Source organism: Lycium ferocissimum, chromosome 10 (assembly GCF_029784015.1).
Source record: "Lycium ferocissimum isolate CSIRO_LF1 chromosome 10, AGI_CSIRO_Lferr_CH_V1, whole genome shotgun sequence".
In the NCBI taxonomy this organism is placed as follows: domain Eukaryota; kingdom Viridiplantae; phylum Streptophyta; class Magnoliopsida; order Solanales; family Solanaceae; genus Lycium; species Lycium ferocissimum.
The window spans coordinates 51,663,291-51,681,587 of record NC_081351.1 but is presented as its reverse complement, the minus strand read 5'-3'; the positions used below and the strand labels follow the sequence as shown (position 1 = coordinate 51,681,587).

The window sequence follows — 18,297 nt, the reverse complement described above, 5'->3', positions numbered from 1 at the left end:
TGGTTTCCAAATGTTGCATAAAAAGTTTTGTTTTCAAAAGAGTTTTGTAACTACGAACGTCCGTAACTTTCACAGACAAAACCGGATGGCTTTGATATGCTCGTAAATGATTCTATGACTTATAATGACTATGATTTCCATAGGCAGGCCCGGATTGGGTTGACGCTCGTCCGTGGGTCCCGCGACTTTTCTTTGTATAGTGCTAACGACTTTTTGAAAAGAACTTAATATGACTACCTTTCTGACCCCCGAGTATGATTATATGTTTATCGGTTGAGTCTGAAATAAGGATTTTATGTATGTGATTTTGATACGTGACTATGGTTTCTGAAGTTCGGTTTGATATGTTCCGGAGTGATATTCAGAAGAAAATCTGATTTGACTACTGTTTTGGCTTATAAATGATGGTTCGTTTCGATAAACCTATTGAGTCTTTGAAAATGTTTTAAGCGTATTTGGTTACCGATTACGCTCGTGCGTTCGGTTGTTACATTTTTTCACCAAGTCCGTAGGTTATGTATTGTGCGCACTATATGATACAGCTCGGGTATGATGTGTCGGTTCGCCGAGCCCTCCGCTATAGGGCCGGGTGCCGTATATGTGATATTGCGGCGGGTTTTTGTAACACCCCATCTTGGAGCCCGAGTTTAAGCTCGTATCGTTGAGTTAGTGGAAACACTGAAGGTTTGAACGTTTTGCGAAAATGGTTGATAGGCCTATTTCGGGCAGCGATAACTCCTTAATCGGTTTGGAATTTGGGAAATTAACCCCAATGAATTTGTAGTATGTGGAAATACCTTTCTAACGATACAAAGACCAAGCCAATCAGAGTCGGAGCAAGGAGATATGATCGTCTCAATATGGCTAATAGTAAGGCACTTGAAATCCTATCGAATCGGCTAAGTTTTCGATATGTCTGACTTCCAGTCAAATTTCGTGCAAATCCGTTGGTAATTTGAGGAACCTTCCTTGATGAAAGTTGTAGCCCTTTGAAATAGCTTTCCAACGGTATATTATGGGTCTTGAACAGAGTTATGTACGAGAAGTTATGCCCATTTTACCGAACAACGCAAAACCGAGCACCCGTCGCTTCTCGGGGCGCATGGGGGCGCTTGAGAGAGCGCGCGATGGCTCCCGCTCACGGAGAGATCGCGCAACTCGAGTTTTAGCTTCAGAATGTTGCGCGATGCACCCGCATCGCGGAACCATCGCGAAACGGGTCGGTTTCGGGTCAAAAAGGTCGGGTTTACGCGTTTTAAGTTATATTTAAGATTTGGGGTCTATTTTCAAGACCCCATTCACGAAAAATTAACCTAAAGTCAAGAAGAACAAGTCCCGAGCCTCAAGAACCCTACAAGGTAAGTTTTATCATGATTCTAGGGTGAATTTAAGTCTCTAATCCCTTTAACTTGAGTAAACTCTTCTAATCCATAGAGTTAGGATTGGAACATTTTTATTGGATGTGGAAACCCTAGAACCCGAATTCAAAAGGATTGGACTTCAAAAAGGTAATGTTTCTACTCTCTCTAATCATGTATAGTTGTGAATTGATGAGTTTTGGGAGAATAGTAAATGGGTTTGATAAAGAGGATTATATAAACTATGCTAGAGTTTTGGATTGTTGACTTGAGATTGTTATAATGATATGGGTGATGGAGAATGATGTTAATTACATCTAATTGAGATTGTAGAATCACCTAGAAGTAATAGAATGGGAATTGGGTGAAGAAACACCATTAATGGAGATTGTGGAGCTTTATGCCCACTAAGTGTTTGATAAAATGCTTAGATGACCAAAGCATGAATATTATTGCTAATATAGAATCCTTTGGCTTGTATTAATATAGATCAAAGTTGAAAGGGGCGACGAACATTGTATTTCGCTCAAAGGGTTGGAATTAAGGTATGTGAGGCTAACTATCTACGTTAGGGAATGTTCGCTGATTCTCCACGCCTCGTTCTTCATACTTGTCGGTAATTTGACTCGGAATACGGTTTAGCCCTGGTTTTATGATATGTTGTAGAAGCTGTTATCTTCTAGGGTTGCGATTCTGATCGTTCATGGTTATCAATTTGAATATCATTAACTCAAAGACGTAATATTTATAGACTTATGTATTGTTACCACATGGTCTCACTAGAAATTCGGTATGCTCGAAACGGTCGGTGTTTTCGGTTCGGTCCGGCATGTCTATTTCGATTTCGCATTGTTCATTGTTGTTATGGTCTCGGTCCTTATTAATTAACCATAATTATACATATGTGATTTTGCCCGAGGAGCACGGCACGATCTTGTGTATACGTATACATGGCCGAGGCCGTTGACCGACGCACCACCAGGCCGAGGCCATAGCGTGCATTTATTATTCGGGGCGGGGCCCCGCGCGCACAAACACGGATAATACGGATGATTCGAGGATATAGAGCGGGGAGTATTCATATCTCTGCTTCGCGCGCGCGCGCGCGATTATCGGTTTCGATTTCGGTTTCGGTATTTTATTGCTTGATTTGCTTTACATACCGAAAGATTCCAAATGTGCTGATGTCCCTTTTATTGTAGGGGCACACGTCTCGCGATGCGAGCAACGATATACGAGTTGACGACTCGGCTATTTAGGAGTGCACGTATCGGCTATGGTGAGCCCAAATTCCTTCGGGCGTTGTCGATTATCCGGTCGAGTTCAGTTTATAGACATCTCTATTATTCGGCACTTTCTTAGGGGCTTTATAGACACATTCGGACGGTCGGATATTTATTATGTTAGCTTGTTGGCGATCGTTCGATTGTTGGGTTTAGCCATGTTGGCTACTTTCGAATATGTTCAGATTGTCTAAGTATTTTCGCATTATGATATTTCAGTGAGACTTTTAGTTAATCAGCATGTGTTAGTTTTATTTTATAAATTAGTTATGTTTTGATATCACATGTTGATTCGACGACGATTGGTTCGCTCGGTCACGTACGTCGAGCCGCGGTGCCGTGTTACGTCCGGCCCAGGTTCGGGGGTAGCCCAGATTTTAGCGCGGTATGCCGGGTATGTGTGATATTGACATTGGGTTCTTGACCGCGGTATGCGGGTATGTGTAATATTGACCATTGGGTTCTTGACCGCAGATCCCGGTATATGTGATATTAACGGGTTCTTGACCGCGGTATCGAAATATATGTGATATTGACCGCCGGTTCTTGACGCGCGTATGCGGGTATATGTGACATTGACCGCTGGGTTTTTGACCGCGGTATGTTGGGTTTCGGAGATATGAAATCTTCTGGAGTATGATGTATTATGGCGCCATCAACGGGCGGGCGACCATATTTTCTGAGCCCTATGCATGACTTGTATTTTGAAAATAAACATTTTGGTATTTTGGATATGCACTTATTTTTACATTGCTTTCGATTATGACTCGAGATCGTTCGCTGTATCTTACGCTGCATACTCGTATATATTCGCAGACCCCCACCGTCTTCGGGGCCGCGTTTCATGCGCGGTACCCGCGAATGTGAAAGTGATGTTGCGAGAAGATGTTCCGGGGGCGAGCTCCATTTCCTCGAGTCTTTGCCCGAGTCGAGTACTTTTGTATGGTATCTGAAGTTATGATAGAGACTTTGCAGACAGTGTCGTGTGTATGATATGTCAGTTTTGTAAGCGGCTATGTAAGCCGATGTTTCATTACGCTTATTGTTACAGATTTGTTATGATTACAGGCTTTTTTTGATTTGATAAGATGAAAGGCATGTTTGTTTTCCGAAAAATTTTCATTATGTGCTTATGACTTGTTTTGCGGGCCCAGTACGATTATGGGTATTACGAAAGTCAGCGGGTTCGCTCGGCCCTAGGTAAGGGTCGGGTGCCCATCATGCCCTATCGAAAATTAGGGTGTGACACCTGGAATCAAGAGAATTAGGCAAAAGAATGAAGCTAGTAAGAGGCAAGGCGAGTGGAGTTGTCCAGGAAAGGAAGGATTATGGCTTGTAGGTAATGTGGAGAACCTGGCCAAAAGATGTATTAAGTTCATTTAATTTACATTTTTCAGATTCTAACTACAATTACTTCTATCTTCAGCCAGTAAAAGCTAGGAAACCTAAGCAAAGTTCAGGTGCAGCTCAATTTAAAGGCAAGAACTGTTTTGAGGTGGGGCAGTCATCAAAAAGTGGGCAACCTGCATCTAAGAGAGTGAGAACTCTAGTTGATGAAAACGGTGAAGATGAAGTCATGCGGACCCCGAAGATGTTCAATCATCTGCTCCTTAAGTGTCCCAGTCTAGTCAAGACTTTGTGTTCATGCCTACTCCAAGAGTGCATGCCTTCCCAGACTTTGAATATCTAGACTTTGAACATGATCCTGACCTAGCACTAAGGCCTTGTATTATATCAGAGGCAGAAACTAGGTTTCAGCCTAGGCAGAATGTTCAAGTGTCTTCTGGGACAAAAAGAATTAGCTTTTTAGGGGATGACACTGGTGTTAGTGAACTCATAGATCTTCTTTACTCACGATCAAAGCTCACATGGAAGGGAAATACTGCAGTCACTGGTAATCAGCTTGAGAAGCAAAGCAGGTAGCAAAGGATTCAGAAATTAAGATCAAGGAAGGGAAAGGAATTACCATTTAGTTTGGTGTTAATTTTTTGTTATTTTGGGGTGTAATTACTACTTAATAACAATACAGTATGTGTAGTTTAATCTTGTTTTGGCTATGATTTGGATGCCATGTTGTGACTTAGGTTGTGTAAGTTTTTGCAGTTACAACATAGCATCCAAAACTCTAAGTTTGTGTATATGTCTAACCGTTGACATGCTTTGTGCATGTAGCATCCAGTTAACTAGGTGTGGATGTTGAACTTGGTTGGTACCATTATGGTTTGGTTACTTATTCTAGTGAGGGTGTTTTAGTAGTTAAATTGGCTTTGTTTTTGTTCTATTATTGTGCAATATTTCTATGTATGTGTTTTGTTTTTGAGTATCCATTTTAGTACATGAAAACTGGCATAATTTCTTGTCAAAACTTTCCAGCTATAGAGTCAATTTTCTGGACAAAAAATGCTGGAGTCAAAATTCTGGGAAAATGTCCAGTTTGGGCCGCTGCGGTTTGTCTAGTTTGGCACTACATTTCTTGGCAAAAACTAAAGTGTGCATTCACCAATATACTCCAACAATATGCACCAGTATACTCCAACAACTACACAATCATATACAACTACACAAGCTCATCTAGTTAAAGATCAATTAATTTCATTCAACATTATCCAAGATGCACATTACACATTCAAAACCAAACTTCAATTTAGTCACACTAACATTCTTAATCTACCTTCAAACTAAAATACAAACACAATAATGAGCTTCATTTTGTCATTTAGTGACACTAACATTCTTAATCTACCTTCAAACAAAAATACAAACACAATAATGAACTTCATTTTGTCATCACCGCAAATGCAAATCCAACAATTAACGCAAATAACATTATAATAAACATCTTCATCTTCAACGCCTTCTCTTCCAATATCATAGCTTTATTAACTTCAAAGTTTCTCATGGCCTCCAAAGCTTCCACTTTTTCCTTCAAACAATCTCTTTCGATCTTCAATTAATCCAACATCATATTCAAAGCATTGATTGACCCTTTTGCCACTTCCAATTCTAACCGTAGTTGGTTAATTGCAATCATTGCACTATCAGGAAAATCTTCATCTATCCCATTTCCAATAACTGCATGATTTGTACTGACAATAAATGAAATTAATTAATAATTAAGAATAACATAAACAAACATCTCAACATGTATCCACCTATTAAAAAAAAAAAAAAAAAAACTTACGTCACAATTAGCACACTTGTGAAATTTCCTTCAGGGATTTGAAGGAGTTTTTGAAGTGAATTGTCGAGGAACTAGCCCGCAATGGCAAGTCCTCGTAGATGAAACGCTAATCTCCGACATTTCCTAAACCCTAAAACTTGAAGAATGAGATTAAAATTCACCAAGTTATATAAACCCTAAATATTTGAATCAACAAAATTAAAAAGGGCTCAACTCAGTTAAAGAAATTAAATTTAGTGAAGAAACTTGTCGCGTTTTTTGAGATGAAGAAGAAGCTATGGAGCTGTGGAGCTATGGAGGTGAGAATGAGAGAGTTGGGAGAGTTTTAGGGTCTTAAGTCGGGGTGGGGTTTTAATTGGGGGTGGGTAATTTGGTCGGGTTGTAGGTCAACCCGTCAAAGGGGTCTTTTTTTTTTAATTTACACGGGTCGAGCCTCCTAAGGCCCTCCACATGTCCCCTCCGTCAAAGTAAGGAAAAATATAGAAGTTTGCAGACGGTAGGGGTAAGTCGTACGAGTGTCAAAAAAGTATAACAAGGGATTAACTTAAATAATATCCCAAAATAATATATTTGGCCCTTTTCCGAAAGATAAAATACTCAAATTTATGAAATTTTGTTAGAGAAAACAACATAAATGGTACCTTAATTACGAGGTAGGTTCAAAATAGTCTCTTAAGTATGCACTTAACAGCTTTGGTTCTTTAAATTCGCTAAAGGTTAACACTTTTATTCTCCGGCAAAATATTCATCGAACTTTATTTGTTAAATTTGGCGTGACCTAAGGAAAAAAAAAAAAAGGGAAATTAGCGAGAACTCAACAGACTTGATAATGTCAGAAAATAGTGTCTCAGAACACAAACACCGACGTACTCTGTCAGTTTAAACCGAGGGAGTCAATCGGCTAGGTAAAATAACCTAGACTCGATTTTTATTGAAAATCAGGTATAAAAATAAATACTTCCATTATAGTGACTTTTAAAAAAAATAGTTTCTGCACATTGTTGCCTGAAAATAACCGACGGACGTCCATCGATTTTCATAAAGAAAATTAAAAATTCAAAAAAATCATTGGCTTCTGAAAATGTACCTCGATTTTATCCGTCGGTTTTCGTTCGTCGTTTTTTCACTTGTTTTTAATAGTGACAATTTTTTTAGTTTATGCTATTTCTAATATACTTCTAATATTTGGTGTATTTTATTTAGCCTATACAGAGTCCGTCGATTTTGTCCCGAGTTATTTGGCTTTTTCTTTAGTAATGTATACTTCTAAATGTGAGTTCTCGCTAATTTCCCTTTTTTTCATAGTTCTCGTCGAGTCTAACAAACATAGTTTGATGAATATTTTGCCAGAGACTAAAAATGTTAACTTTGGCGAACTTGAAGGACAAAAACTGGTGCATACTTGAGGGACTATTTTCAACGTCCCATCCTTGTTAAGGGACAATATTTGTTAACTTGTGACAAATTTAAGTGCATAGTCAAGGGACTATTTTGAATAGAACCTCATATTTAAGGGACTATTTATTTCATTTTCTCAACTTTGTCATTAGGGCCAAATATACCCCTCTACTTTGTTTTATTGTTCAACTTTATCCTCCGTTGTACTATCTAGAATTTTTGTCCTTGTTGTTATTGAACTTATCAAATATACCCTTCTTTTAACAATTTCCCTCAATCATGCCAAATTGCTTGATTTCAATCGAAATTACACATTTCGCATGGTATTAAACGCAATCCATGACCCATCGGACAAACATCCAAACCATTATCAATGGCCTCTTCTCTTTCAATCCCTATCTTATCCTCACCCATATCATTCATGGGAGAATTACTTACAATCAAATACTATTTAGTTATCTAGTTTATGAAATATGTACACAATGTATAGGTAATGGGTCGCTAATTTATAGTAATAACTAATATATATTATACATATATACTACCTATACAACCGGCGTGTATAGGTAATATATGCTTCAGTCGTGTTTGATAAACTAGATGGCCGAACGGTATATTTATGTAAGTTTCTCATGTGTGTATGTAACAATCTTGTTCATGTGTATGTTGTGAGTGGTAGCATTAGCGACTCACATAAAGTGTTTCATGAAAGTTGTTGTAGAGATATTGTTTCTTATACTTTAATCACTCACGAGGCATGGTTATGTTAAAGCGGTTGACATTGCAAAAATGCCTGTAAGAGATGCAGTTTCTTGGGGCACCCTTTTGGCTGGGTATGCAAAAATGAACCAATGGAAAGATGTCATTGAGCTATTTGATCAAATGGTTACGTTAAACGTAAAATTTGATAATGTTGCGTTAGTCTCTGTTCTCTCAGCTTGTGCACAACTGGGGGAACGTGAAAAAGGAAAGGTTATTCATGATTATATTAAAAAGAAGAGTATTCAATATATAAGGGAAAATTACGCTCTAGGTCTATTTTTGAAAATATTTATGCCACATAGCTCATACTTTGAGGTTGTTTCCCGATGTAGCTCATATTTGTGTATAAAAACCTTTTATCCACTATTATACACTTTAGACAAGATTGATACATTATGTATAATGCTTTCCCCAATATAAGTTGATACTTGTGTACTACCTTGGTAGATTGTATGCCAAATGTGGTTACATTGAGATTGGTAGGGATGTATTCGAGACAAACTTGAAAAGAAAGTGTTTGCGGGGAATGCTATGCTAGTTGGATTAGCAATGCACGGCCATGGCCAATTATTATTTGATTACTTTGCCAAAATGGTGGAGACTGGTGGTAGGCCTGATTGGGTGACCTTTTTGGCTGTTGAGATTGAATCAATTTCTTCCATTGATGATACAGAGAAGAAGAATGAAGAGAAAGGGTTAGATTATGCAAAAGGTTGATTGTGTAATGGAATGTCTAAGTTGCTGCAAATTATTAAGCATTGGGTTTCATCAGGTTTGGGCCCATACACAACCACTGGGCTGTTTCTGAGTCTACACAAATATATGGCCCAAATGTGAATCAAGTTATACATAGTTGAAGAATCAAGATATTTCCCTGTTTTCAGATTTTAGCAATACGTGTACACAGTACAAATTAGTTAGTTATTTAGCATCCAATCATAGGCTAGCAGCTGTACAGAATTATTCCTTTATTCCTTTGTCTTATAGCACGTATAGTATACAGTGGGATGAAATAATCATCAAGGAAAATTTCCAAAAATCAGTCTTCTTCATTATATTTCTACATGGTATCAAAGCACATCTGAGATTTGACCTAATTCCTTTCTTTTCAATCTAAATCTTATTCTTATTTATCTTCGTTTTTCATCACCTCTCAAACCAATGACAACTTCAATTGAAAACACCATTACTGAAGCAACCTCTGCTGGAAATGGAGTTGTTGCTGCCATTGATCAAAGCAGTCTTTATTTTCTTCATGCCTCTGACTCACCAGGCATGAATCTTGTCAACACACCTTTTGATGGAACTGGTTATGGAGCATGGAGAATATCCATGCTCATAGCTCTCTCAGCAAAGAACAAACTGGGATACATTGAGAAGGAATCAGTCATACCACCATCTGAATCTGCAGAATACAAGCTGTGGAGTAGATGTAATGACATGGTTACTTCCTGGTTGCTGAACTATCTTTCAAAAGAGATAGCAGGAAGTGTCATCTACTCCAAAACTGCAAAAGAACTCTGGAAGGACCTTGAGGACAGGTTTGGATAGCCTAATGGAGCTTTGCTTTACCACTTGCAAAACTGGCTGATTTAGTGCAGGGTTCATCAGACATTGCTGGGTACTATACAAAAATGAAAAAAATCTGGGATGAGCTTGACATTTTGTACACCAAAGTGACTTGCTCTTGTAACTGCAGTTGTGGAGGAAAAGAAAAAATGAACAAGTCTTTGCAGGATGAAAGGTTGGTACAATTTCTTATGGGACTTAATGATGTATATGCACCAGGAAGGAGTAATATTCTCATGTTATCACCTCTCCCTAGTGTGAACCTTGCTTATTCTCTGTTGATGCAAGATGAAAAATAAAGAGAAAGCTACATAAACTCTAGTTTCCCTGGTAACTCAAGCTCTTTCTTAGCAAACCAGCAGTATCCCATGGTGAACAAGGGTCCTAACTCTGATTATAAAGGAAAGAAGAACCTGGTGTGCTCTAACTGTAAGAAACCAGGACACTCAGTGGATAAGTGCTACAGGATCATTGGGTTTCCTACTGATTTCAAGTTCACTAAGAACACTGGAAACCAAGGTGCTATCAGGGGTAATGCAACAATCACACCTCCTGATCAAGCTACTGCTGAGACTCAGCATGGAGGAACAAACTCCATGTCTCAGGACCAATTCTGTCACGACCCAATCCCGTAGGCCGTGACTAGTGCCCGAGCTGGGCACCCAAACACATTCTTTAATCCGATTCACAAACAAATAGCTTACGCGTATACAAATATCGGACAACTTTGTCTCGAGATTATTTCAAGTCTCAAACACATCTCAAACACAAACATATATATATCGAGAGCGACAAGGCTATCAAATGGCGCGCGGCCCCAAACATATACAAATGCAAGCGAAAGCAAGGCACGCACGGCGAATAGGATCGCCCCGAACATATAACATACAAAACACACATGCGTAGGGATAGGCCTAACCCACATATACGTCCTACGGACCTCTAAACGGACCAACGAGAATCATATGACGGGACAAGACCCCGCCGTACCCCCGAACAAACAAATACATATGCATCGGACGAATATGTGCCAAAATGTAGGCTCGGAACAAAGGAGCACTCAAGACCAACGATGGGAATCCTAAGCGGCGGATCACATCGTGCACACGGGCATGAAACGCGACCCCGAAGAAAGGGGTCGGTACGGAATATGTGCGAGCATGTAAACGCATGGAATATCATAAAACGAATCGTCTGCAAGATAAAACGAGGAGGACAGAGAAGTAATACAATAACCAGAAATCATAACGCTTGCCTTTGAAGCATAAATCATACGTATCAATTTCATACTCAGCTCGTCATGGGACTGGAAAATAAAGTTAGAAAATCATCTCGTACCCATGCATAGATATAACATGCCCCGGTCCTCTAGAGAGGGACGCGGTAGGTAAAACCATCAGATGCATATACATATAACGTGCCGGACCTTTAATGAGGGACGCGGTAAAAAATCATCATATCGTGTACATATAACGTGCCCGGCTCTCTAGTGAGGGACGCGGTGAATGAAAGTCATCATATGCCATCCGGCCACCTCCCCGTATCATCATATCATTATCATATCATATAACATACCCCCGGCCCTCTGGTGAGGGCGCGGTGAATCATGCGTAGAATCGTGCACGAATACATGCCCTGGCCGGGACGCGGTGAAAGAGATCATAATAGCTCGCGCGAGCGAGTAGTGAGAAACCATATACACGAAATCATCATCACGGACTCGACAAAATAATCAAACGAAATCTCGTTTAAAAGCTAAACAATAGTCAAGTCAAGTTCCTTCCGAAAATCATTCGAGAACATATCAAGTAGCACTTTAGAAATTGTAGGTACGTGTCAAGATCATATGACATAGCTTATGAAAATCAAAAACATAGTCGTCATTACAGACTCAATAGAATAGTCGAAGCGAACTATTATTTCAAAACTAAGGCAATAGTCAAATCGAATTTTCTTTCGAATACCACTCGGGAACATATCAACCGAACTTCGAAACCATAGTTATGTATCAAAATCATATGCGTGAGATCATTATCATAAACTCGAAAAGGTAGGTGGCGATCGTACTTGAAATCGGGATCATATTCTTTCAAAAGTCGTCAGAAGTACATAAGGAAAGTCGCGGGACCCACGAACGGGTGTCGATCCGAGCCAGGCCCGCCTATGGAAAACATAATCATCATACATCATGGAGTCATTTTTGAGCATATCGAGGCGATTCGGTTCTGTCTGTGAAAGTTACGGACTTTCGTAGTTTTCGGAATCATTAGGAACAAAACTCTTTTAAAAACCATACTTTTAGGCAACTGTTGAAACTTAGTCATACAAAAGACATAGGGGCCAATGTTTCATCATATCATGCATACGAAGACCAAGAAACAAATAAGAATCACATACATGGTCGGATTGCGAGAGTAGAATTTCCTCGAGGCTCGCGTCATAGCCTATTTACGACTAAGGCATGCCAAAAGAAGGAAGGGTTGAGCTTTACATACCTCAAACGCTCTCCAAGCTACTCCAAACTCAAGCTAATGTCAACCTACGTCTCGGACTCCCCAAGATCTACACAACGTCATAATATGCCAAACATTAGCTATGGAGGTTTAGGCATTTAATTCCAAATTAGCACTTAATTCTACGAAATTTGGGCGACATCTCCCCACGTAAATAGGCCAACCCCGAGAATTTAACTCGGCCAAATCAACAACAACAACAACAACCAACCTAGCAACATTAATAATCAATCCGAAAGGCAATACAACATTAATAACTCTTTTCCATCATTCAACAACTTTCAATATATTCAATTCAACGGCTTACCTTCAAGCCAACATCCGCGCTTATACATTCAAATACTAACCCGAACCCATACCAACAACATCCAAAGACATTTCAAGCAATTCATACAACATTTCAAACATCCCAAATAATACTCCAACTCACTCGAAAACAGTCCCCAACCCGAGAACACATCCATAACTCATCCCTCACTTCCAAATCATGATTTGCACCAACAATCCACATTCTAACAATGTCATTCTCTTAAATATAAAAATTACATTAAATACACAATAACCTCCAAATCAGCCCATACAATTACAACATCAATCTTGAGTCATTAAACTCTCATTTCCAACATAGAATTCATAACGACAACATTCAAAACACTAATTAGAATTGATCCATTCATTGTTATATAATATACCCCATTTTTCGGCCAACATTACACATGCACATATGATCATGATTCTCATTCTTTTCTTCACACTACACAACTAAACATGCTACATAGAACTTAACTCATCACTTAAACACAACACACACGTCACACGGCCAAACCTCATACACATGGCCTCAACTTCAATATACTATATTTCATGATTTTCATCCATATTAACATACTACAACATACATACACCATTTATAACACATAAAACAAGATCAAATCTTACCTTTCTTCCTTCAACTTCACAACTAGCTAGGATGAAAACTAGCGGGTTGATCGCTCCAACAACACTTCCACGCTACTTAGGGACCTCCAATTAGTGGGTTTGCACCAAGGGAATATTTTTGGGATGGCTAGAATTGGACTTGGTTTTTCATGGGTCTTGGCCGAGAGCCTCTCTTGCTCTTCAACTTCTTGTCTTTTTTTTTCTAAGTGTTGGATGATGAAGAATGAATTAGTAGTCATCTTTTGCATACTAGTAAGACTTATACATGTGTCCATGGCCCACACACATGTGTTGGAGCAATTAAAATTGGACACAAAATGGGTGGGACCTTTTCTATAGTCACACGGCCAAAGGGCCTAATTTTGCATGATTTCCAACTTTCAATTATTCAAATTTTGGTCCCAAATTTTCCTAAATGTCCCATGCAAACAAATTCATGAACAACTTATGTCTTAAAATAAAATCGAAGGTCAAAAATCCCGACTTTGTATCCCGGAATGGTTTTGGCCCTAACTTATCATAGTTAAACCGAATTGTCCCAATGTACCAAAATACGGGATATAACATCCTTCCCCCCTTTAGAACATTCGTCCTCGAATGTTCAACTAGTCTTATAAAGCCGTATAAAGATCTCGGGGGAAGTTCCTTTTATTACCATAGCCTGCAGCCGTATCTACCAGTCATATTCCTTCTTTCCTTCTTTATCTCGTTGTCAGTTTCTCAAATCATCTTTTTATCTTAACTCGAACTCTTTTATTGTTCCTTTGCTTAGATCTCGCCTTTCAACTTCCCGGTCACAGCTTATGTTGCAATCCTTACATCTTGCACTTGCATTTCTCGCATCCGCTTCCCCCCCTTTAGGGGTGTGCTTATATCATTACCCGATTATATTTGCCTTATATCCGCATTTCTCATTCCAAGTAAACGGTACTTTGATCCTGACGTTCCGATTCCCTGACCTTCCATCTACTCACTTTCTTCCCTTTTTCCACATGTCATTGCATTCGAACTGTCCAAACTTGACTTGTAATAACCACAACATCAGCTTGCCTTATAATATTTGTGCCATCTATACACCGTTGCTCACTTGAGCTTCGTTACTCTGTCCAATTAATGCCTTCCCTATACCGCCACGTTGGTTGCCGGAATACACATATCCGCTAATAAAACCAGGTATGAGACATTACACACCTACGCAGACATGTAGTCGCTATCGTCTCACTTACAAAATATTTCCAACACTGTTCGAACTCACCCCAATTCCAAAATCGTGATACATCTTCTTCCTCTTTACCGATCTAATCTGCTTCGTTCTACGTGACCACTTAAGGTTCCGACCCACTCCGCACACTCTAACTTCCTTTGGATTATTCTAGCTTCTCATTTGCCTCTTTCGTCCGAATTTGTGAGATTTTCAGAAAACTTCCCAGGGGGGTCACCCATCCCAAAATTTCTCTCACTCCAGCACGCTTAACCTCGGAATTCTGATGAAATACGGTGCTTTAATATTAGTCTGATAGCGTTCACGTCACCGCATGACCTTCAGCACACAACCTGGAGTAAATTGAAGTCTTAACAGTTTTCAAAACGTTCTCACGACACAATTACCGTTTTACCCTTCTCGATCCCCCGCGTTCACCTTTCACTTACGAATACGATTACCTTCCGTCCTCGACTTCCAGATTCACTATAATGGTAAACATACCTTAATCGCCTTAATTTATGAATACTCGATTATCGGTCCTTAAATTTCTGCTTACGGCTATTAAATATCAACCATACAGCAATATACATACATAACAACATACATCTCAGTAAGGATTCATATACCTGTAGCCGCATCTGGTGACGCTCCTTGCTCCTGTCTATTGGCCAACGCATATAGGCGGTTCGAAGGACCGCTAAGCGGACGCTCCACCACGGCCTCTACCACGGCCTGCTGGTGCCGGCATACCCTGCCCCGTAGGGCGCATAGCTGCAGAAGAGGACGAACCAGCAACCGACCCGGTAGGCTGAGCTGTCCCACCTGAACCACCTCTGTACGGGCACTCCCTCATAACATGGCCTTGACGGCCGCAAGTAAAACAAGCGCCTGTAACGCGACGGCATTCTCCTAGATGGTGCCTGCCGCACTGAGGACACTGTGGCATAAACGGCCTCGTCTGGCTCAAGCCTCCGCCCGACTGCAAACTCGTAGCCCTAGAGCTCTGACCAGCTCCTGAATAACCTGCACTCTCTGGCCTCCTACCAGTGAACTGTGGGGGTGTACTCCGCGCTGGCTGGGGAGGATATCTGCTCTGCTGCTGCTGAGGCTGCCTGCCTCGAGAATCCCCAGAATACCCAGCGGATCTAGCCCTCTTGGGCTGGCCCCTATCGGGTCTTCTTTATCGGCTGGCGACCTCTCGTGTCGGTCCTCCACACCGGGCGGGCCCTGTATACGGGCAATACTCATACCTGGCTGGGCCGCCAGCACCAAACAACTATCGACCATGTACTGGTCCAGTCCCATCACATACCGGTGCATCCGGTCAGTCATATCAGCTACATAAGCAGACGCATATCTAGCCAGCGAGTCAAACTCCAAACTGTACTCCCGGACGCTCCTGCCCCGCTGCTTCAACAGCAGGAATCTGTCTACTCTGGCTCGCCGTACCTCTGGAGGCAGAAAATGGGCCAGAAAGGTTCAGAAGAACTCGTCCCATACCTACCGGAGGGGCACCCTCGCCTCTGGACAATACCCAGGACTCATACCAATTTGCGGCTACATCCCGCAACTGGTACGATGCCATCTCAACAGACTCGATATCGGTCGCCTTAATCAACCGTAATGTACGCAGCATCTGTCTGATAAACTCATGAGGGTCCTCTGCGGGCTTCGACCCGAAAAACTCTGGTGGATTACATGTCAGAAACTCACGGGCCCTCGAACTGTCACGCCGGTCAGCCTGATCACCCCCTACTCCAAGCCTGTGGGCCTGCCCTGCTACCAATCGGGTCAGTAACTGTACCGCCTCGCGCATAGCCCCATCATCCGCCCCTGGCTGGGGAGCTGGAGGCGCGGGCACTGGTGCCGCGGGAGCTGGCGGTGGAGCCGCCCCCTGTCCTGCAGCTGTGGCTGCTCCAAGTCTCTCCGATACTGGCGGCGAGCGTAATCCAGCCGTCGGGGAGGCACAATCTCCTCGTTCGAACCGGGCACGGGCCCCAGTAGCTATCCCGGCCCGGCATTGGTCTCTACCCGACCGCCGTAGACTTGCCGCCACTCGGCGGTCGTGGCCTTCCTCGGAGGCATCGGCCGAAATCATAACAATTCGGGGGAGAGTCATCCGATAACACGGCTCTATCGCACGATCTAGGATCGAAAGAAAGATAACACCCTAAATGTCCGTAGCCTCCGTTTATAGATGTGTGTGCACAACACACCCGTCACGCACGATTTTACTAGGGTGTGATGGGCACCGACCCCGTCTCGGAGCCGAGCGAACCCACGGACTCTTATTACGGACATAACTCACGAGACTCTTAATCAAACACAAATGACAACTTCGGAAATGGTTTTCGGAAATACTTTTTTTGAAATTTTCAAATCAAACGAGAATCTAAAATACATGGAATTTATTACATAATACGAACGACATATCTACCGATGGAGCCGGATACAAAACTCGATGTCTTCGAACTCATGACTGCGTCTACGCAAAGTCTCTAACGTATAACGAACACATAGCATACACGCTTTGACTCGGCAAAGACTCCAGAGCAAAAGGAGCTTGCCAATGCCACGGAACATCTTCTATACTCGTCTTCAGTCATCGGGTGTACCGCGCGGCATGAAAACGCACCCCCCCGAAGAAGCCGGGAGTCGCACGGAATATGTACCGAGTATGTAAAGCATAAAATACGACAAACGAATCAAGCGAACGAGAGGATACAAAACATAGCCGCAATGGCCGGAGTATCGAAGTGCTTACTCATAAAACATAGGCAAATGCATAACGAGAAAATATGCCATAGCCCCATTATGGGACTCGATAAACGAAAGTGGTCGCCCCGACATCGGCGCCACAACATATCGGAACATATCGGAATGTGCACATATCATAGCATATCGAGATGGCCATATCATATCATATCATATCAAAGTGTACATGGCACGATACTCCACAACCCATGTACATGTATACCGCCCTCACACCGAGGCACGGCGAACAATGCGGTGGAATACGCGTGATAACATATCCCGGCCCGGCTCGGTGAAGGAAGCATTGAGGCATCCACGAGTGGAGTAGTGAGAAACTATATGCATCATAAAATATTTACAAAGACTCGATAGAATAATCCGAACGAGAGGTCATTTAGAAAAGAAATCAGACGATAGTCATTGTACGTACCTTTCGGATGTCGCGAGGGATTATATCAAATTAAAACTTCTGGGATTGTTTGTACATATCAAAATACAAAAAATTTACGAAACTCGATAGCGTAATTCGGATGACAAATCATATAAAAGAAATTGAGCGATAATCATAGTGTATGCCACGCTGATGTCGGAACGGTTTGTGTCAAAATAATCTTTCTAAAATCGTTTTCATATTTCAAACATATTACGAGATTCAATAAAATAAATAAAACGACTATCATATAGTAGTTAGAAGAGTAGCCAGGGTTTTCTTTGGATTTTTACTTAAAAACAAGTCAAACGGAATAATAAAGAAAAGTCCGAGAATAGTGGGCCCACCTCGGGTCAAACAAGATGGCGTACACAAATTACGTATATTAAACTTCATGACGTCACTAATAAGCGTTTTAAGATAGTCGGATTCCATTTGTACAAGTTCTAGATATTTAGACGACTTTTCTAATCATTTACAACTTAACTAGTTCAATTCCACTGAATGAAAAAGGGGCAAATTTGGACGTGGATTCCGAAGAGTAGAGTCGTCCTCGAGGTCCGAATTCAAGCCTATTACTCTTAGGACATGCCAAGAGAAGGAAAGGTGGAGCTTTACATACCTTGTTTGCCTTTTACGCTTGTCCAAATTCAAATCCCGTTTCCTCCAAAATCTACAATTGGTCACATTTATCAAATATTAATTATAAGGCTTTAAGAATTCGGTCTTAACCAATACTTGTCTACGTAAATTTGGGCAAAGCATCTCCCCCTATACATACAACATCCCGAGATTTTAACTCGGCCAAAATATCAACAACCATACCAACAACAATACCAACAATTTCATATCAAACTAGAATTAAATTCATTCTTAAACTACTCCCAAAAAAAGTACCCAATATAC

General features: G+C 41.1%; 1 protein-coding gene across 1 annotated transcript; it reads left to right on the top strand.

The window, feature by feature from the left end:
• The first annotated feature begins 9,143 nt into the window (after positions 1–9,143).
• Positions 9,144–9,850, top strand: LOC132035000 (uncharacterized). Its single transcript, XM_059425323.1, has 2 exons — positions 9,144–9,523; positions 9,682–9,850. Exons 1-2 carry the CDS (start codon positions 9,144–9,146, stop codon positions 9,848–9,850), a joined length of 549 nt encoding a protein of 182 aa, XP_059281306.1.
• Positions 9,851–18,297: the final 8,447 nt, after the last annotated feature.

Excerpts from the sequence above, each read along its gene's own strand:
- LOC132035000 (XM_059425323.1), top strand. The coding sequence starts at position 9,144 with ATGACAACTTCAATTGAAAACACCATTACTGAAGCAACCTCTGCTGGA. Across the intron at positions 9,524-9,681 it reads TGGAAGGACCTTGAGGACAG|TTGTGGAGGAAAAGAAAAAA; the intron begins GTTTGGATAGCC and ends TTGTAACTGCAG.